The 22,102-nt window shown below is 27.2% G+C and overlaps 1 protein-coding gene across 3 annotated transcripts; it reads left to right on the plus strand.

Moving 5' to 3' along the window:
• Window positions 1-14,672: 14,672 nt before the first annotated feature.
• LOC137821898 (cytokinin dehydrogenase 5) lies at window positions 14,673-21,588 on the plus strand. 3 transcript variants are annotated; one of them, XR_011082890.1, is made up of 6 exons: window positions 14,673-15,707; window positions 16,026-16,153; window positions 16,851-17,126; window positions 18,938-19,200; window positions 19,305-19,377; window positions 20,454-21,009. XR_011082890.1 is itself a non-coding variant. In XM_068626693.1 (5 exons), the coding sequence occupies exons 1-5, from the start codon at window positions 15,053-15,055 to the stop codon at window positions 21,476-21,478; spliced, it is 1,329 nt and encodes a 442-aa protein (XP_068482794.1). In that variant the 5' UTR covers window positions 14,673-15,052; the 3' UTR covers window positions 21,479-21,588. The 3 variants fall into 3 exon arrangements, 2 of the variants coding, with proteins under 2 accessions (XP_068482794.1, XP_068482793.1); XM_068626693.1 differs by lacking the exons at window positions 19,305-19,377; window positions 20,454-21,009 and adding an exon at window positions 21,472-21,588; XM_068626692.1 differs by lacking the exon at window positions 19,305-19,377.
• Window positions 21,589-22,102: the final 514 nt, after the last annotated feature.

Consider the following 22,102-nt stretch of genomic DNA (forward strand, 5'->3'; position numbering starts at 1 on the left):
AAAAAAACTATTGTATTTAAAGTATTTTCTATTATTAATAAAATTTTATAAAATGGTTTTTAAATTAGTATCTAACCATTAACTACCAAGGTTTTAGCTACATACTACTTTATATTATAAATTAGTCTTTTATTAGTCTTTTAGAGACCAATTTCAAATTTGAAATACTAGTCGCTAAAACTTAAGTAGTTAATTTAGATACAAATTTACAAACTATTTTATAAATTTTTATTAATAATAGAAATCACTTTAGGTATAAATAATTTTATTAGCCTTTAAATTAGTATCTAATTTAGTTAAGACAGTGAGTAATTATTTTTTGTCTCTAAATTTGATATTTTCTTGTAGTGTATTATTTATGATGATGGAATAATTTAACTCGCATTAATTATACTATATTGAATGTAGATTCAAAAATATTTAAAATACTATAGAAAACTTTAGTATTTTTTTTCTTTCACTTATCTCATTTTTTTACACTTAAAAAACTATTAAGACTTTATAAACTTATTACAAATATTCAAAACATACACTACTACAAGAAAATCATGAAATAGAAACCAATTTTTAGAGACCAAAATAATTAGTTGCAATAGTAACTATAGTTTCTATTATTGTTAAATAGTTTCTAAATTGGTATCTAATTAGCAACCAAGGTTTTAGAGACCAGATTTAGAAACTAAATAATTGATAGTTAAAACCTTAATTGCTAATTAGATACCAATTTAGAAACTATTTAACAATAATAGAAACTAATTTAGAAACCAATTTTTTATTTAGTTTTTAAAATTGTTTCTAATTTAATTACTATTGAAACTAATTATTTTGGTATCTAAAAATTGGTTTCTATGTCATGATTTCTATGTAGTGATAGTTTTGAAAGTATTAGTTTTTGTTACTGGTAATTTTGACCCGCTTTTAACTTTGTTCAACCTCTCTATATAAATAAATAATTCACTTATTTTTTATATAAAAATAAATTATTTTTTTAAAACAATAATATATTTTATATATTGTAAAAAAGTTTAACGTTTTGAGAATAATTTATTTATTTTATCTAGATGTAATTTTAAATTAATGTTATTACTTTTATAATATTAAACAGTGCTTCTAAAAACATTTTGAGTTTAATGATTTAATTTTTCTTATAATTGAAATATTTACTGCTCTACTATGTTTTTTTTTTTCAAAACATGACTGAAGACTTTTTATTTTAAATTTTATATAAAATATTTTTTTCATTAATGTATTATTATTGAAGAAATAATTGATTGATGTGGCATGTGTGTGTGGTATTCAAATAAAAGACTTTTACTTAAAACGTTGAACTTTCTCATATCCTACCCTTTGCCATTGGATTGTAAGAAACATATAATTAGAAAAAGTACTTGTAATTCAAGTTGTTGGTTATAGAAATATTAAATATATTTGACTGTATTTATTAATTCTTTTATCTTTGAGCTTAATTTAAAGAAGTAGTTATTATTAATTATACTATAAGTTATGCTCTAATAGAAAGATACATTATCTTTATTTAAAAGATATGTTAAAAAATTGGCATCATGCTTTTTTATCAGTATCTGCTTGAAAATCAAACTCTTAGAGCACGTTATTTTACTTTGTAAAGTTTAAAGTTTAATTACTTGATATATACATGTAAACACTCCCCTCAGTTAATATCTAAAAGGTACTTTGGGTGAAATAATGCTTTTAAAATAAAAAATAAATGATAGAAAACAGTTATGATGATGATTTCGAATATGCTCATTGATCTTGTACAGAGATGAATCTTGATAGAAATGTTAAAGTAAGAAAAAAAGTAACCCTAATTATTCTCCCGAGGAAAAGGTGACACCAAACACAACAACTATACAAGGATTCTTCTTAGACGCTTGGAACTGAGCTGTAAAAGTTGTGAAAACAAAAAACAATGATTTCTTATCTTTCTCTTTACATTAATTTCGGCTGCATGCATTAAGAACATTTAATTTTCAAAACATTTCAGAGCCTATATGTGGCCAGATCTCTTGAGTCACCATTCACCCACACTTTAGAAAAAACATGCCTAAGTTAATAAACAAATAAAAAGTAAAATGTGAAAAGTGAAAAGTGAAAAGTGGAAGAACCTAACTCAGTAAGGAATAAAAAAAGGTGATTCTTCTTTGTACTTTGGGCACACGTTAATAAGTTCTTGCATGCCATGCACTTCCTGCTTTCAGGGGCTTCGTCTTCAAGGTAAGCCAAAAAAATTTAAAAGATATAATGTACTAAAAAGATTCTCAAATAATAATACTACTTTGGTTTACCCTATATGATCTATATTATGCTAAGATTAAGAATATCAAAGTGGTTTAACTCAATTTGTTATGCGATTAATGTGTTAACATTAGAAAACATTAAAAACTATATTAAATAAAAATTAATTTTAGAGAAAAAAACAATTAATTATTATATTAATTAAATTAAAAAAAAATATTTTAAATAATTTTTATTATTAATAAATAATTTTTAAATTGGTATCTAATTAATTACCAAAATTTTAATTAGTATGGTAGGTTAAAAACTATTTATTAATAATAGAAGGTATTTTAAATATCAATAATTTTTTTAATTTTTAAAATAATATTTTATTTAATTAATATATTATATTTAATAATTTTTTTAATTTTATTTCAACCTAATTTACTTTATAATGATCCAAATTTTATAATCTGATATGCCTACAACAGGTGGATGAGTGGTTCATTATAAAAAAAAAAATTCTTATAACTATAAACTAGAGCCTATAATTTCAAACATTTAATAATGTTAACTTAATTTAAATGTCAAATACATGGTAAATAGACGTCTTAAAATAAATTAAATATTTAAAGTATTTAAAAGATTAGATTCAAAGAAGAGTATATTGCATAATTTGCATTTTATTTTTAAATATAAGAACTAGGCAATCTATTAATAATCAGATTTAAACTCGAATATTCCAACCTATTTTGATACTCAATGATGTAAACATATGATTTTAGAATGAATATTAGTTTCCAATATACTAATTATAGTAAATAAAATTAATAACACTAAAAGAACTTATAAATAATGAAAGACTTTATATATTGGTTTTTGTTTGACTCAATGTATAAGTTATTTAAAAAAATATCCTCATAGATACAAAATAGCATAATTCTGCTATATTTTGATATGTATATAACTCTTTTTATGGTGAGTTTTGTATCACCCTCATTACTAGTTTGAGAACTTTGTTGTTCTTGTTAGTGGAAACACTATTTATAGTACTCCAGGTACCTCTCTAGGAGATTTGGTAATGTACAGGAATCCTGCACTTTGATTTTGGAGATGGATATGTTTTTTTGGGGGCCAGTGATCCTTTTCTTTTAAGATATATATATCAACTACAATATCTACTCTGTAAATGTTGTAAGTTTTGTACACTTTTTGTCTCTTTCATTTTATATACTCTTCTTTTTAATATATCCTTTGCTTACTAATAAAAAAACAAAATACTATAATTTCTCTTCTCTCCCTACTATTGTGAATTCTAAGTTCTCTCTTTAAGCTCATCTTAAATCTCTTTTTTCTAAAGTCTTTCTTTTCTTTTCCTAAACTTCTTAATTTTTTTATTTAAAAACTATGTTTGTAACATTTTTATAATGACTGTAATAACTTATTTGTCTTACTAAAAAATCAAGGAAAAATATCAGAGAAATGGAATCAAACCTTGATTAATATAATTTAAACACAGTACACTACAACAAGAAAATCATGAAATAGAAATCAATTTTAGAGATAAAAAATAATTAGTTACTATAGTGACTAAATTAGAGATCATTCTAGAGACTAAAAAAATTTTTGGTTTCTAAATTAGTTTCTATTATTGTTAAATGGTTTCTAAATCGGTATCTAATTAGAAACCAAAGTTTTTGCTACCAAATTTAGTTAATTAGATACCAATTTAGAAATTATTTAACAATAATAGAAACTAATTTAGAAACTAATTTTGTTTAGTTTCTGGTCTCTAATTTAATCATTATAGTAACTAATTATTTGTTGTCTCTAAAATTAATTTCTAATGGATGATTTTCTTGTAGTGGTAGTAGTTTTATAACAATACAAATTCATGTAATATATTATTAATAATAAAAATTATTTTACATATTAATAATTTTTTTAATTTTTAAAATAGAATTTAATTTAATTAATATAGTGACAAATTATTTTTGTTTTTAAAATTAATTTTTATTTAATAATTTTTTTAGTATAAAAATGAGAGATAAAGCCTATTAAAATTGTTTCAAAAATATTAAATTCATTCATTTTCTGTTTAGTTGCTCTTAACTTTACAAGATAATTGTTATTTAACAATTGTATGGTCTTTATAATATAGTTCTTGTGAACTTACAAAAAAAGGCTTAAGATATTATAAACTATTCCAGACTATTATAATAGTTTTCTTGATAAACATAGTGTAAGAAGGTTTTATGTTAGAAGAGCTTAATAAATAAGAGTGTGGATTAAATTACAGTGCTAAAGGAGTTATATATAGGTTAAGAAAGGAAAACAATCATGGAGACATGAAACCTGCTAACTGGCCACTTGCATAAAGGGTCTAACAAGATCTGCTTGTTCCTTTCAAGGTTAAAAGGCCACAAGATCCCCCAAGAAAGATCTTGGGATAAATTTTACCATTTTTTATTTATTTCTGACCAAAGGTTAAGATGAAAAGGAAGGGAACATAACATGTTGCCCTTTGGTAAACATAAACATATAGTAATATGAGTAGCAAAGTAGCAGTAAGGTTACTGAGCATTTGAAGAGATGGAGTATCAGAAAAATCAACTCAGTCACTCTGCTGATATGCAAATTGGATCGAAATATGGAACATATATGATTCAATAATTGACTCACATCTCTAATAGGATTTGTTTCTTGTAGCTTTGTCATGAACTGTTTACTAAGGAAATCTTGCTGCATTGATCAGAGGACCAAATGCAGCAACATATTGTATTTGTATGGTGTGAAAGATGTTGGATATATATATATATTTCCTAGGGACATGACAAGACTCCTTGTGTGTTTTAGACAGAGAAAGTGAAGGAAAATACCAATTTTGTGTATGCTATTTTGTGGACAAAGCCTGGTCCCAAAGAGTCTATTATTTGCATGCATATCTACTCAATAATTAACCTCATGCACGATCTTGTCCGAACATATATTTTTTAACTTAGTAATAATTTTAGAAAGTATAATATGTTTTAATATCAATTATTTAGTTTCTAAATTTAGTAAAAAATTGTTAATTAGATATTAATTTAAAAATTATTTAATAATAATATAAATTTATTTTATTTTATTTTTTTAATTTTTAAAATAATTTTTAGTTTAGTTATTATTGTAACTAATTATTTTATTCTTTAAAAATTGATTTCTATTATAATGTTGTTTGATTAACCAACTTATCTTATAATCTCCTTAGTTATACAATAGGAAGTTAAAAGAGAATAAAAATGTACAGTTTAAATAGAAAAATGGTAGTAATTTACAGAAGTTAACAAATGCACAACTGCATGTTTAAAGGTGTAATTTATACAATGAAGTTTATATTATCTTTCAATCAATATTTATTTTTTATTTTTTTTATCAGCAAATCAATATTTATTTACTTTGATTATTAATTACTACTTAGACGTTATATCAGTAATATTTTTTAATAATTATTAGGGTAAAATGTTTTATACTAACAATACATATCAAACATATATGTTTTTTTTGACTAAAAGAAAAAACCATAGTAACTTACTATTTGATACAAAAAAAAATTTAAGTAATATTTTAGTATTTATTTATAAAAAAAAAATCATTTGACAACTAGTATATTAATATTATAATATATTTTTTCTTATTTTTAATTTAAAGTACTAATATATATTATTATACATATTGTTAAAAAGACTTAGAAAGGGAGTATTTTTTAGGAGTTTCAAACTTTATCCTACATTTTAAAGGAACCAATTATATCTTTTAAGAATTACAAGAAAGTGGATGAAAACTGACAATTTGTGAACTATACGCGCACAAGAATTTGTAATACCTTGAAAAATTTTATGAGTCTAATTTTGATATATTGCTAATGTAAAAAATTCCCTAAAAAAAATCATGAAATATAAATCAATTTGTAGAAATCAAAATAATTAATTACAATAGTAATTAAATTAAAAACAATTTTAGAAACTAAAAATAAAATTGGTTTCTAAATTAGTTTCTATTAGTTTCTATTATTGTTAAATAGTTTTTAAATTGGTATTTAATTAGAAACCAATGTTTTTCCTACTAAATTTAGAAACTAAATAATTGGTAGTTAAAACTTTAGTTGTTAATTAGATACCAATTTAGAAACTATTTAACAATAATAGAAAATAATAGAAACTAATTTATAAATCATTTTTTTTAGTTTCTAAAATGGTCTCTATTTTAGTTTCTATTGTAACTAATTATTTTGGTCTCTAAAAATTGGTTTCTATTTCATGATTTTCTAGTAGTGATTATAAGACAAATTAATTAAAAAATTATTTTATATATGAGATATAAGGATTAGTATAGACCTTGTTTCTTTATTTTGTAGTATGTGTTATAGATTAAAAAAATTAGGTTATCTTAATAACTTTACCTTTTGTATAAGAGTCAAATTATTTATTAAATATTTTAAATTAATTTATTTCATTCTTTTTCTATAAAATAATAATATTATTAATTTTATTTATAAAATAATTTTATATTATTAATTTTATTTATAAAATAATTTTATATTATCATTTAATAAAAAATATTATTAATATAATTTTATAAATTCAACAAACTTGTAGACATAATAATGCCTTTTTAATCTAAAATTCCTTAACTATTGTCAAAGTTGCTCCACAACTAAAGTATTTGAGCATTTGATTTTGGATTATCTTTTTTATAAAGTTTGTCGACAACTAAAATATTTGATTCAATATTAATAGACTTGTTACCAATAAATTTTTTTATTAATATATAAAGTTTCCATAAGTATAATTTATATATATATAAATAAATATTTAAAAAATATATTTTAAAATTTGTGATAATGAACTATTTTTATGATTAGATATTCTATTATGATAATTTGTTTAATTTTTAGTTGTTTGTGAATTATAATAGTGTAAGTTGTTGTTGTTCGTCTTGGTGTGCTTGTCAATAACATGCTGTGAAAATTATAAGAATTGATTTACAAGAAAAACTCAATTTATTTACGGAAGAATTCCGTAGGTAACAGACAAAATCTGTAAGTAAATTAACATTACTTACGGATTATCCAAGAATCAAAATCCGTATGTAATATGGACATTACCTATTATCTATGAACAGTGTGCCCGTGAATAACGAAAACAATAGTTATCCACCAAGTCCCTTGAGGAATATAATTATTATTATATTTGTTAGTATGATTATCAAAATTAATATAATTAATATTAATAATAGTAATAATATTAATAATATAATTAATATAATTAATTATTTTTAAATATTATTAAATATTATTACTTATTATTAAATATTATAAATAGTGTTAAAATTATTAATATTATAAATAATATTTTTATTTTTTTTAATATTATTTATATTATTAATATTATTATTACTAATATTATTAATTTTATTCATCTATTAATATCATTAATACTATTAATATTACTAATACTATTACTATTATTATTAATAATATTATTCATATTAATAATATTATTATATTAAATTTATTAATTTTATAATATTAATAATATGTATACCTATGATTATTATTATTTATGAATATTAATTATGATTTTATAATTATTCATATTATAATAATTTTTTTTAATATTATGTATATAATTATTATGATAATAGTTGGTAGGTAATAGAGATTCGTAGGTAATAGAAATTTGTGAGTAATAGTTGGTAGATAATAGAGATCCGTGTGTAATAGTTGGTAGGTAATAGATATTCGTGGATAATAGTTGGTAGGTAATAGAGATTTGTGGGTAATAGTTGGTAGGTAATGCTGAATTTACCTACGGATTCAAATTTATGAGTAATATTCGTAGGTAATGTTATTCGTAGGTAATATTCGTAGATAATGCTGAATTTACCTATGGATTCAAATTTGTGAGTAATATTCGTAGGTAATGCTGAATTTACCTACATTTAGATCCGTGGGTAAAAAATCATAGATAATATGATATTTTTGTAGTATTAAAAATGTAAAAATACAAGTTATCATTCATGGAGTGACTTAGTAGTGTTAAAATATAAATTATGTATAGTTATTTTAGATGTAAAACTAGTAATGAATTTATATGATAAATATTTGTATATGTATATGGTTCATCATTCATTTACATTTTTTTAAACTGGATTAAAGTTCATGCACGAGGATCTACATAGTCTTTTACCTTGATTATACGGATTTTATAACAAATATCATTACTTATGATGGAATGAAAGATCATCATGAGTAATTCTACCATCTTGATTGGCTCTTAGTAGATTTGTCCTACTTAAGAGTGGATGGTGAGAATTCTCTTTTAGTATGATTTGGTTTCATATGAAATTGTAAAAATACTTGTACATGTGAATGAATTTGATGAGACGAAGATGTTTCACTTACAAAACTTAGAGAATTATTTTATTTTTATTTTACGAGATAATTTAATTATATATAAAATTAAGATAAAACAAATTTTTTTTTTTTTAAATAATTTTTAAATTTTTTTATTATTGTATATTGATATTAATAACTTGTAAAAGTAATTTCGTATTTAAGAGGTTGTAACACTTTTTTTTATGAGTTGTTATATTAAGATAAATGATATAAATAAATAATTTTATTAATAATTAAAATAAATATTTTAGGTTGAAAAGTATTAAAAAAAGGTGTAAATGTTGAATGGAATATAGTATTGTGACAATATTTTGAAACAACTATAACAACGTTTTTTTTTGTAATAATAGAACATTATATTTAGATATAATAACAAATGTAAAGAAAAAACAAAACAAAATAATATTTTGTATAAATTGTGAAAGAAGTGAAACAATCATGTATTGCAGTAATTTGAGTTATTCCTTAATTGGTATTATTCACAGCAAGGACATAAAAAATACATGAAGAGTGAGGTGATTTGAGATTTAAGAGACCATAAAAAGGAGGAAGAAATTAAAACTGGGTGATAAGGGAGGACATACTAGAGTTTCTTCATCCATTCTAATATTCATCTCTGATTATGTTTATGTTGATATATTTTATTTTGTTGATAAAAAAATCTCATATTTCATCTTTTAATATTAATCAAAAATTTTCACAACAACAAGAACAGTTGACAATTTAAAGAATATTTTTTTAATTACCTTATTCCCCTTTTTCATTTTAGTGAATAAAATAATATGTAATAATCTCATAAGCTTTTATTTTATTTTTTAGTTGCAGGGCAGCCTCCTGCAGTACAACACAAGCGTGCAATTGAGACATTTAAGATTATTTTTTTTTTATAAAGTTTTCGTGTTACACATATTTGACATCTCAGCTAAGTTTACACCTCAAGTAAATTGAGACGATTAAGATTAAGAAACATCAAAGAGTTAGAATATTGATAAATCACACACACAACTCTGACCTCATAAAACACACATCACTGAGCTATATTTTAATTTAAAATGTTTATTTTTAACGCTAGAGAGATGAACCATCTTATAATTATTTGTATAGGGTTAAAAAATTGATAGTAAAATTTTAAGATTTTAAAAGATAAAATGAACTTCTAATTAAATCTTTGTATGTTGTTATTGACTTTGAAATTGTATCCAATTTTTTCGTAATAATTTCTAATAATGTCTCAAAAATGAATGATATAAGTTAAAATTTAACTGATGATAATCAAAATCATGGCAAGAAAATGAAATATATATGCTTAAAAAGCTTGTTACGTATTTAAATACATTCAAACACAATACATATTCATCATAGAGACATTATAATTTTCAAAATTAAAAAAAATAAATATATTTTAAATAATCTATAGCAGTTTAAATTGTTCTTTATTCTGTAATTACTGTTTAATTTAACTATAAGCAGAGTTTTAGGTACCCATTTTTAAATAAAAGATGTTGTTTTTTCAAATGTAACATTTTTATCTTTCGAGGAAGTACTGAAAATAAATTTTAGATTAACTTATATAATTAACAAAAAATATTCTGACCATGCTAACGTTGGAGATTGAAGTCGTATCCTCACTCTTGAGTATAATTAGAATAGAAGTATTTTCTTATAAGTAAAAAAATTAACGAAACATGATGAAAATGTTTTCATAGATCTTAAAGTTTTTTCTTAAAAAAAATATTTTGCGGAAAAGAAAAGAGAACAAAAATTAAGCTAATGACAATTTTTTAAGGCTACAACTCAAAATATAATAACGCTAAAATTAATTTTATTTAATTTGTACTTTTTTATAATAAAAAAATATTAGTAATAATAAAAGTTTTAGTGTACTCTTCTGATCCATCCATCACAAATATAAAGAATCCTGAGATTGATTTTCGTCAACTTTTTGTTTGTGTTCTAAAATTTGTTTTTCCTACAAAAATACAGGATTTTGCACTTTGCAAGTGTATTTTTTTGTTTAGAAATTTGAATTTTTTATAAAAATAATAAATTCGTATCTTCTGGATACAATTTTAGAATAGATTTTTTCACTAAAGTATATATAAATTATTATTTTTAAAGATAAATAGATATGATTTTGGAACAGAAGAATTCTGAAATCATATCATAGAGTACTACTTTTATTTGAAATTGTAACCATAAAATAAAATAAGGCTTGTGTATTTTCGTAAAAAGAATTTATTCAAAATCGTAACTTTTGAATAAAAATATTGTATTAATTTGGGTCTGAAAACTCAAAGAAACTAATTAAATTGTTGTGCATGGCGTCAACATAGATTTAGTACCTTGTTAAGGACCTTAGTCCCAGAAACTTGAGTTTGTCGTCCTTCATAGGTTCAAAACCCTTTGAAGTTTATGATAAAAAAATTCCCTATAAATTTAACTAAAACTAAATATTACTAAAAAAAAAAAAGTTAGTATTATCTACGAATTTTAATCTGTAGTAAATTCAGTATTACTTACGGATATTATCTACGAACAATATTACCTACAGATCTAAATCCGTAAATAAATTCAGTATTATTTACCAACTATTATCCATAGATCTTATTAGATACAAACTTTTTTCATATATCTCTATTACCTACCAATTATTATCATAATAATTATATACATAATATTAAAAATATTATTATAATAAAATCATAAATAATATTCATAAATAATAATAAAAAATAATAATCATAACTAATAAAAGTAACAGATTATTAATATTACAAAATTAATAATATTAATATAATAATATAATAAATATTTTTAATATTATTAATAATATAAATAATATTAATAATAATAGTAAAATTAGTAATATTAATGATATTAATAATATAATAAAATTAATAATATTAGTAATAATAACATTAATAATATAAATACTATTAATAAAAATATTAATAAAATTAATATTAGTTATAATATTAATATTGATAATCTTACTAATAAGTATAATAATAATTGTAATGTGACAACAATACTTTACTGGTATAATGCAGTTTAGTTCTAACTTTAATTACAATTGTCATGACATATATAATAATTGTCAATAATAATTATAAAAATTCAATAAAATAATATTTGTAAATAATAATTAAAAATAAAATAAAAAAAGTGATTAGGTATTATCTGGAGTTGGTGGATAAATTACCTACATCGAGATTACATACGGAATTTTTTCTGTGAATAATCCATAGATAATGTTGATTTACCTCTGAAAATTCTTCCGTAGATAAATTAAATTTTTATTGTAGTGGATGCAAACCGTTGCTCAATGAAATGAAGTGTAAGTAGTGAACATTTTGTTTTGATAAATAATAGTAATAAACATTATGAAAATGCAGAAAGAAAGTTTCGATAAGGTGTTTGATTAACACAGAACAACAGGCAGCAACTAAGGAAGCTAGGCGTTTTACATGCATAATGCAGAATATATTAATCTCCAACGCCACTTGCTCCTTTGTGTTTGTTAAAGTAAGAGCTTTAATAAATTAGAATAATATTGTATATAGTCCATTATGAATATTAAATAAAGTCTATAACTACGTGTCTCCATGCAATCTAAGGCTTAGATTCTATGATTTTCATATATTTGGGACCCTTCAGAGTTGGGGATAGCTAAGCTATAGCTTGGTTTCAAATGGGAACATAATTCAGTGATTATGACCTTATCATTTATATACAGCTAGCATAGGAGACATATACATCTGCTTTCCTCACTCTTCATCATCAATGCCAAATCTGCCTAATTAAACTGCCAACAATAAAATACAACAAAAATATTTATTTTTACAACTTTTTTTTTAATAAAAATTTTCAAGTTAGACATCACTATACAATTTGATATCTTACCTATGCAAAAGTAACAACAATCATCTGTCATCACATGAAAAAAAACAAAAAATATGAAAGACTAAACCAAAATCCATATTTTAAAATGATACATAGGTAGACTATAACTATTCATAAAAAAATTTAATTCTAAAAATAAACTAGTTAAAATTTTATTATATTAATAAAATATTTTTTATAAATAAATTCTAAATTAGTCAATTTATTCACAAGAAAAATATGAAAAACTCTAAATTTAATATAAAAAGAATTAATTTACAATCTTTGAAAAAAAAGAAAAATGTTACTTTTAGAATATAAAACACATAAGTTTATAATTCTGATATGATATAGTAAAGTTTCAAAATTATTTTAACTTTTTAATGAAAATTCACATTTCAGTAGTAAATAATTTATTTTTAAATTATAATTTATCGTAGGATTTCAATATGTCAACAGTAAAAAAAGAAAAGAAAAAAAGAGATAATATTAAAAAATATTATTTTGACAATTAGATATTATTGAAAAAAAAAACTAGTTTACAACTATAACTTGTTAAATATAATTTTAAAATTAATTAATTTTCAGTAATTTTTTTTTATGATTAGTTAAAGAGTTTTGTAAGAGAAAGAAGTGAAAAAGAAGAAAGAGAGAGGGTGACAAGGATGATCCCAGTGGCAGTGTCTGCACCCACGTGAACCATCCTTGAATCAGTGTCCCCACACAGATCCTCCGTATCCATACGTGGACCCTCTAACCTCTTCTCATAAGGACACCACCCTTAGATAATCGCAAATCAATTGGGTCTAGTCATCAAATTTATAAACTAATTACTTTCTGCTTCTAATTCATACATTAATTCAATCTTCTGTCTTCTACTTTTTATTCACTACTTCCTCATTTTCTAGCTCCCTCTTGGATAATCAGGACCTTTTTTTTTGTATCTGTCCTCAAGACATTTCCTTGTTCAATCGAACATGGGACTCATTCAATGAAACCTGGGACAAGGATAAATGCAAGGAAATTTGTAATTATATTATTCTATTATGTGTCTCTGCTCATAATATATTATTTTATTTATTCTATCGGTCATCTTATTTTATCATTTTATCTCTTAGTTTCCATCTTTCTTAATTGAATAAACTTTATATATACCACATTTTAAAGAAATTTGCATGTGAAAGAAACGTTTTTTTTTTCTTTATCCCTCTACTCATTTAATTAAAAGAAAATATTCAGTGAACAACAAATCAATATATAATACCATGCCAGCATCAATTTTAGAGAGAAAACAATTGTATGTAGTATATTAAAAGTCAACCAACAAGTAATGAGTAATATATATATATATATATATATATATATATATATATATATATATGTAGTTAAATTCTATATGCAGTTTTCTTTTTTATTTTTGATCCACTTAACCATTTTGGATCTTATTTCTTTATTTTATTGCCAAATATTATTATTGTAGTTCTTATAAAATTGTAAGCTTGTTTACAGGTCTATGTTATATTGAAAATTTTATTTTAGTCTTTATATTAATGGAATACAAAATTATCTATTTTTCAATCGCTACTATTTATGTGAGCTCTTTGACAAAAATGCATTTAAATGTTACGAGTAGAAACAAAAAAAAAATTAAAAATTGATATTGTAAACATTCATAGTGTTCCGAAATGCTGAGTTATTATACTAAGTATATATCTCTAATGATTTTCTTATCAACAAAAACTCATGAAACAGACTCTGGCATTGTATATTTTAAGTTCTCTTTCACCTCACTCCATCACTTTCCACTAGTTTGTTGTATCTGTCACTTGCTTTCTTTCTTTTGAATCCTTACACAGAAAAATGAGGTATAGCTTTAAATTTAAATTACTGTGTACTGTAGTTTAACTGAACTGTATTACCATTCTTCTTTCTAAAGGTAGAAATATTTAGCTGAAGACCTAAAAACAGTGGCCCAAGTGAAGCTGTTTCCACAGTGAGAGGCACGTGTGGCCTCGCTCCTCTCACGTGAACATCCACGTGCCTTTACTCTCACCTTTACCCAGTTTCTGGTGGTCCTCTCTCCTATAAATTCAGACCATGTATCTCACATCCTAGACAAGCAGTAATCACTCATTTATTCCTCACAATTCACCTCAAGCACCAATTTTTTTTATCTATTTTCAACCCAAACCCCTTTCTCTCTCTCACTACATCAACTCCGTTCTACTTCTTTCTTGCTTTCTTATTTTCTTTTGTGTTCGAAGAAAGAGAGTGAGTGCAAAAATCTTCATCTTTCTGCATGTTGCGTATAGAATCTTTAAAGCGAAATCCTTCTTACGTTAACCCACGACGCTGTTCCAAGATTTTGTTCTCTTCTCTGGAACTTCCCAACATTCTTCTTCCTCCCCCTCACCCACCATCACCACCACAACCCCACAACCCAATACCTCATCATCATCAGCAGCAGCAGCATCGTTATCGTACACTACACACATGACATGCATGTACACTAGCTACATACATAGCCTGTGGGGTACTTTTCTAATTAATTATTATCTTGTTCAATTAATGGCCGTCAACAACAACAACAACAAGCTCCTTCTGTTAACATTCGCCATATGCCGTCTAATAGTAACGGTGGGATTAACGGTGGTCCCGGAGCTGCTCGATGTGGGACTCGAGGGTCGACTGAGCGTGGACACGTGGGAGCTGGAAGCGGCTTCGGTGGACTTCGGGAGGCTTAGCAGAGGGGCGCCTTCGGAGGTGGTGCACCCTGCGACGGCGGAGGACGTGTCGAGGGTGGTGAAGGCGGCGTTCGAGTCGGAGTTCGCAGTGTCGGCGAGGGGGCATGGACATTCGATAAACGGGCAAGCGCTGATAAGAGAGAAGAAAGGAGTGGTGATTGAAATGGGAAAGGGTGGTAGCGGTGTTAGAGTGTGTGAGAAAGGAATGTATGTGGACGTGTGGGGTGGGGAGTTGTGGATAGAGGTTTTGAGTGCAACATTGGAGTATGGGCTGGCTCCCATGTCTTGGACCGATTACTTGTATTTGTCTGTGGGTGGAACCCTATCCAACGCTGGAATTAGTGGACAAACCTTCAATCACGGTCCTCAGATCACCAATGTTTTTGAGCTCGATGTCGTCACAGGTAATTATTTCAATAACTGTTCAAAAATATCATTTTCTGGAGAGTAAATCTCAGTGGTTACAAAAACACTGTTTAATAATGTTTTTGGAAATGCTTGTTGCCCATTTTTATATTATTGGGATGTTTTGTTGTGTTATTGTTGGGAAAGTTGGTGGTTTTTAGTGTAAAAAAAAATGGTGTGCCAAGTAGTTGGTGTTGTTTCTGAGGGGGAAAAAGGTTTTGAGTAATTAAACAGCGGTGTCCCACTGGTTTGTCTTTAGCGTGGTTAATTAGTAGTGTCGTAACTTATTGGTATGATAATGGGAAGTGGTGTAACAGGAAAGGGTGAGCTGGTGACATGTTCAGAAGATCGTAACTCGGAGTTGTTCCATGCTGTTCTTGGCGGTCTTGGACAATTTGGAATCATCACAAGGGCTCGAATTGCTCTCGAACCAGCTCCTCACAGAGTATGTGTCTCTCTCCTACGTAATTTCTCTTTCTTTGTCTCCTTTTCTTCCACACACTTGTACACCACCAATTCATTTTGTGTGCACTCTTTTGTTATCCTACTCACTCCTCACCTCTCACAGACTCATAATATTTCACGTAATAGACAAAAAATTGTTGGAAAAGCTGTATCAAATGAATACTATATTTATCTATGTAATTTCTTAATGCATACACTACACATTGCACTCCTCATTCTTTTATTTTTTTAAAAGCAGCCTACTCGGTGTAAAAAATGGTAAAATATAAATATTATTTCCTTTTTCCATCTCATGAAAAAGTCGGTTGAAGATGACTCCCATGAGATAATAGGAGGGGCACACGATACGTCTTTTCTCCAAAATCTTTCTTCACATCAGCGACAAAACCTAAAAAGGGTCATTTTCCAAGGGATGATTTGGGTACTCTTCTAATAATATAAACCTGGACATTCTCTAATCAACTTAATTAATTTCTGTTAACCAACTGATAACACTATCCATAAAGGAATATTAACGAAATTAGTTATTACATACAAAAAAATATATTACAAAAAGTTACTATATATACATGTCTATTATGACTGCATGAATACAAGTACATACACTATTTTTTCCTTAATGTGATGTTGAATTTTTTTTAGTATAAGATGTGTAATATATGATAAAAATTGAACAGGTTCGGTGGATAAGAGTGCTGTATTCGGATTTTGGAAGGTTTTGTGAGGACCAGGAGTATCTGATTTCTCTGCATGGGAAACCAGGGAGGGAGAGATTCGATTATGTGGAGGGTTTCGTGATAGTTGATGAAGGACTGATCAATAATTGGAGGTCTTCGTTTTTTTCACCAATTAACCCTGTTAATATCACTTCCCTCAACGCTGATGGAGGTGTTTTGTACTGCTTGGAGATTACCAAAAACTACGACCACCACAACGCAGATTCTGTTGACGAGGTACACACTCAACCCAACGTAGATTTTCTCTTCTTTCTCACTCTCTCACTTTTAATAATATTGATCACTGCCATATACTTAGTGCGCTGTTACGTACCTAAAATATTCATATATCAGTAGTTTTATTCACTCGACTTATCTTATTTAGTCTATTCATAAGGTGTTACTATTTTATTATTATGTATACTTTTAGTTTCATACATTATATATGTATCTGATCATCACTTTAATACAGAAAGAGATTCCGATAAAGAGTAAAGAAGAATACACCAATACGTGTTTTTTTAAGTGAAATGTAAGGCTTAAGTTTCTAACACTAAATCAAACATAAATGCGTAATAATTAGGTCTTCGGACTTTTCCATTCAGTTTTTGTTATTTTGATCAGCTCATAAATGCATAAGAGGTCCAATAGAATATGAAGAGAGAAAGAAACGTAACTGGCAAAGATAAAAGGACAACTTCAATGCCATTGAAAGAACGAAAATAGTATTATTCAGTATAACGGTAGTTTTACCACATTAAACTTGAAGTTCAGACTATTCCCTGTGTCTTTTCTCCAAATCATTCTAGCACCCTTCAAAGGAACACTCACGTTCTGAAGCGTAGCGAGTTACATATTTGAATGTTTATTTTCTTAAACATATGAAATCTTGAAATTTAGTTATTTAAAACAGAAGAAATTATGTGTCAAAATCTCACCATAACTTTCGTATCATTACTTAATCTCTTACTTTTTTTTTGGTTCAGAAATTCATGCTTGGTTTAATAATTCAATATCTGTCATGTTTTGGCTAAAAGCCAATTGATTACTAACTATAGACAGCTAGCAATCATCTATAAGATGCATATTTTCTTTCGTTATCTCATATTTTATTGAATTTTTTGGGTTATTTTCATAATTTGTTGAATTTAAACTTTGTGTCGCTGTCCTCGTATATGATTGTTCTCTGTACCAAACACAGACCAGTCTGTAGTCGTACAACAGAATGCAATAAAAACACAGAAAGAAAACATGTGGAAGATCTTGTGCAATCTAGCATCTGGATTCAATCGCAAGATTGAATACACCCTTCACAATAGTTAATTTGATGGTTTAAAAATGCCTTGGCACTTCACCAGAATAATCTCTTGCTTCTTTTTAATTTCTTTTAGTTCTTCTCAAACTTTAAAATAATGGGCCTCATCCCGACAAAAGCTACCACCTTTCTTTTTCGTGTTTAGCTTTTTTAATTTCGAAAAATAATTTATGAACACTCAAATGTTTTATTTATCTCTACAAAAGGAAACATAAAGATCTATCAATATAACTATAATATATGATATATTGTCATTAAAATTAGTGAATATCAGTCTAGTACTAACGTGTGATTTTAATATTTGGTCTTCCTATTAACTTTCTTTTTGAAAACCTTTACATTCTCACTTTTTTTATTCTAAATATGTTATCAGTTACGTTATTTTAAATAATTCTTATTTATTTCAAACACACACATATTTAACATAGAGACGAAAAAGTATCTCCATTTGTTTTCCTCTCTAAAGAATAACAATTTTACAACTTACAAAAGTTTCCAAATTTTATTAAATGTTCACTAAATTTATATTTTGGATAAAAAATAGCAAAATGACTAAACTTTATTGATTTTGAAAATAAAAGAAAAAAAATATTAAAATTAGATGAAATGTGCATGTAATAATTACATTAGTTTTCCTTTGGGGTTTTGATTGTTCTGCATTGCAGTTGCAAATTGCAACGACGACAAGGACAGTTTAATAGATTTCTACGTTGTACGTTTTTATGGTTGGCAGGAAATACAGGGTCTATTGAAAAAGTTACATTTTTTATCAACATCGGTATTCACATCAGACTTGCCTTACGTAGATTTTCTGGATCGTGTACATAAGGCAGAGTTGAAGCTTAGATCCAAGGGTTTATGGGATGTTCCTCATCCATGGCTCAATCTTTTTGTTCCAAAATCAAGAATAGGGGACTTCGACAAGGGTGTCTTCAAGGGCATTCTCGGAAATAAGACAAGTGGGCCCATCCTCATCTACCCTATGAACAAAAGCAAGTAAGTTCCACATGCATCCATTTACTACACTGTATATAGTTTCACTTATCATATTAACACATGCCTAGTCAAATATGAAGAATAAAACCACCTCATGCTTGCAGGCATGTGTAGATCTCCTCATATATAAACGACATTTCCGTTCCTGACAACCTCTTATCTGGTGTCAGTGTTAAGGTCTATATCTCATTCCTCATTTTGATCCAACTTGGTTAACATATAGTGTAGAGAAGAGAAAAGTAAATAAATAAATTCAATGGAGTAATGAAACAGAGGACGAAGTTTTGAAAAGAATTTGGATATGGAAGAGAAAATCTGTGCAACAACATAATATATGTTTTCTACAACGAATATTCCCAATAAGTGTGGAACTTAATAATGATATGTGTGCATGATTGATTGACAGATAGTACTGTTGTCGGAATGAATGGATTAGGGATATAAACAAAACCTGTGTTAACTATGTTTTGTTTCGCTAATGATAGATATGGCAACATCCGTTTGTTTCCACTTTCATTATCATGTGCACTAATCCAGGTTGTCAATAATGTTTGTAGAAAACATTATCAGGGAACTTTTGAGAAGTTGTAAGCTAGTACAGAACTGCACCCGACCATGAGAGAAAAAAATCTTAGCCAAGCTTAAACAGAAGAGTGTTTACTCCAATTATTTAAGTGGAAATGAATGGAAAGAACAAGAAACACAGCTATAGGTATGTGGATGTAGTAGAAAGACACGGAGACACGAGGGTTGTATTGTAGCCAACACAGGAGGTGAAAATCTTCATCAAAGCCAGCTAGGAAGAGACACGTTTATTTTCTTTCCCTTTGTGAAGAGCATAAGAAAACAAAATGGATGGCCATATGGTCATCCAACTGGGGAGATTCTGGTGTCAGAAGATCTTCCATAGGGACCAGTTCTCCAATGGTAGGGATGCCGTGTCCTCTCCTTTAACATAGTTCCATAGCCAACCGTCCAGGTCAATTATGTTCAGTTTAGAAAATGTCAAAATTAAGGATAATGTGTTGATGAAGGAAAAGATAGATGTTATTTAGTGTGTATAGATAAAAAGGAAACGAAGCACCACCACAAAGGGCATAAAGAATATAACAAGGTAGTGTGTATCTGACAAGTCAAAGGATTGTTAACAACGTAGTAGTAAGTAAATCCCAACAACTGTGTAGTGTGTGTAGTATGATTGCATGGATGAAAAGAAAGGTCCAAAAGATGATTTTGGTGATGGTGATGTGTAGGTGGGACCATAGGAGCTCGGTAGTGACACCAGAAGAGGATGTGTTTTACCTGGTGGCATTTCTGAGATCAGCATTGGATACTGAGACACTGGAGTACCTGACTAATCAGAACCGTCAGATTTTGAGATTCTGCCATGGTTCGGAGATCAAGGTGAAACAGTACCTGCCCCATTACACTACGCAGCAGGAGTGGATGGACCACTTTGGCGATAAGTGGACCCAATTCAATGCCAGGAAGATGCAATTCGATCCTCGCAGAATCTTAGCCACAGGCCAGCAAATTTTTCAATTTCATCCCTCCTCAGCCCTCACCAAGGAGGATGATATGTAATGTAATTTGTACCTAGTTAGTTAGCTAGAAACATGCAAAACATTTTCTCTTTAATAGATGAATAAGGAAATCCACTGATGGCTTCAAGTTTATTACCACTCATCCAGTGTAGAACAAGTGTAGTATTGTTGTTATTAGGATCGTAGAAAAAAAAAAGTTAAGAGAGAAGGTGTTGTAACGCGATGCGAGGGAGGGTAATAAAATTGGAGTTGGGGTTTTGTAATAGAGAGAGACAGAAGTAGGTAATTAAGTAAGATTATTTTGCCCAATGTATTTATTTATGATGTAAGTTGGAGTTTATGTGAAAGGGTTTTAGAGTGGTGGGGCCCGCCAAGGAGATGAAAAGGGGCAATGTGCATGTGCACATGAGATGTCGCTGTGCAGTGCCCGTGATCCCGACCGCCCGTCTGCTTTGGCTGCTTCCTCCATAACCACGCAGCTGTTCCACTTCCACTCCTTTCTCAATCTTTCACTTTTCACTCCTTATGAATAATGTTAATAGGTTAAGAGTTTAATACACATGTTTTGTGAGCTTAACCTTTTTTTTAACTTTTCATTAATTAAAAATAATAATTTCATTTTTAACATCGGTATAACAGAATCCGGTGTAGCATGCCTTACTGTTTGTGATGAGATGGTGTCTACTCATTTATGAATTATGTATTCTAAGTTGGGGACACATTTTAGTTTCTGAAGGTTAAGGAAGTAAGATGCATCGTAAGGGAGCATTGGCAAGATCAATTTGACCTGTACTAGGTAATGTTGCTGCAAAAGCAGGCTTTGTGCTCACTCCATCTGTTTATAATTTTCGATGTAATTTTTATATTTGTCATTAAAGAAGATAAAAAATAGTACAAAATATATGATTTTTACAGATTCAAGATAATATTTGTTTGACCATAAAGATCTGATATAATTAATGTTTAATTGATTTTTATTCAATCCAAATAATCTCTTTTTTTAATTAAATTTATATATGGTTATATTTAATTATCACCCTTCTGACACAAATTTGTCTCAGAAGAACGCGTCTCTTCCTTTGACCTTAGCCTGGTTATATATACAACCCCAACTAACGAGGGTCTAGATTTCCAAAAGCATATATTATCAAACCAAGCGATTTGCCTGCTGAGATCCTCATTATGGTAAAATAAACTTGCAAATATTCTCTTTAATTCCGCAAGTTGCCTAGCTACTTGGTTTGGCATTATTTGCAAATAAACTAACAGAATGGGACGTGAAAATTAATGACAAACCGGAAGAGGACACAATTCTCCCTTAGATGCTTTAGTACGAAGAGATTTAGATGTTATTGGTT

This window comes from Phaseolus vulgaris, chromosome 9 (assembly GCF_000499845.2).
Source record: "Phaseolus vulgaris cultivar G19833 chromosome 9, P. vulgaris v2.0, whole genome shotgun sequence".
NCBI classification, from domain to species: domain Eukaryota; kingdom Viridiplantae; phylum Streptophyta; class Magnoliopsida; order Fabales; family Fabaceae; genus Phaseolus; species Phaseolus vulgaris.

Coding starts and splice junctions, on each gene's coding strand:
- LOC137821898 (XM_068626692.1), top strand. CDS start 15,053: ATGACATGCATGTACACTAGCTACATACATAGCCTGTGGGGTACTTTT. Junction 15,708..16,025: donor TGAGCTCGATGTCGTCACAG/GTAATTATTTCA, acceptor GTGGTGTAACAG/GAAAGGGTGAGCTGGTGACA. Junction 16,154..16,850: donor TCGAACCAGCTCCTCACAGA/GTATGTGTCTCT, acceptor AAAATTGAACAG/GTTCGGTGGATAAGAGTGCT.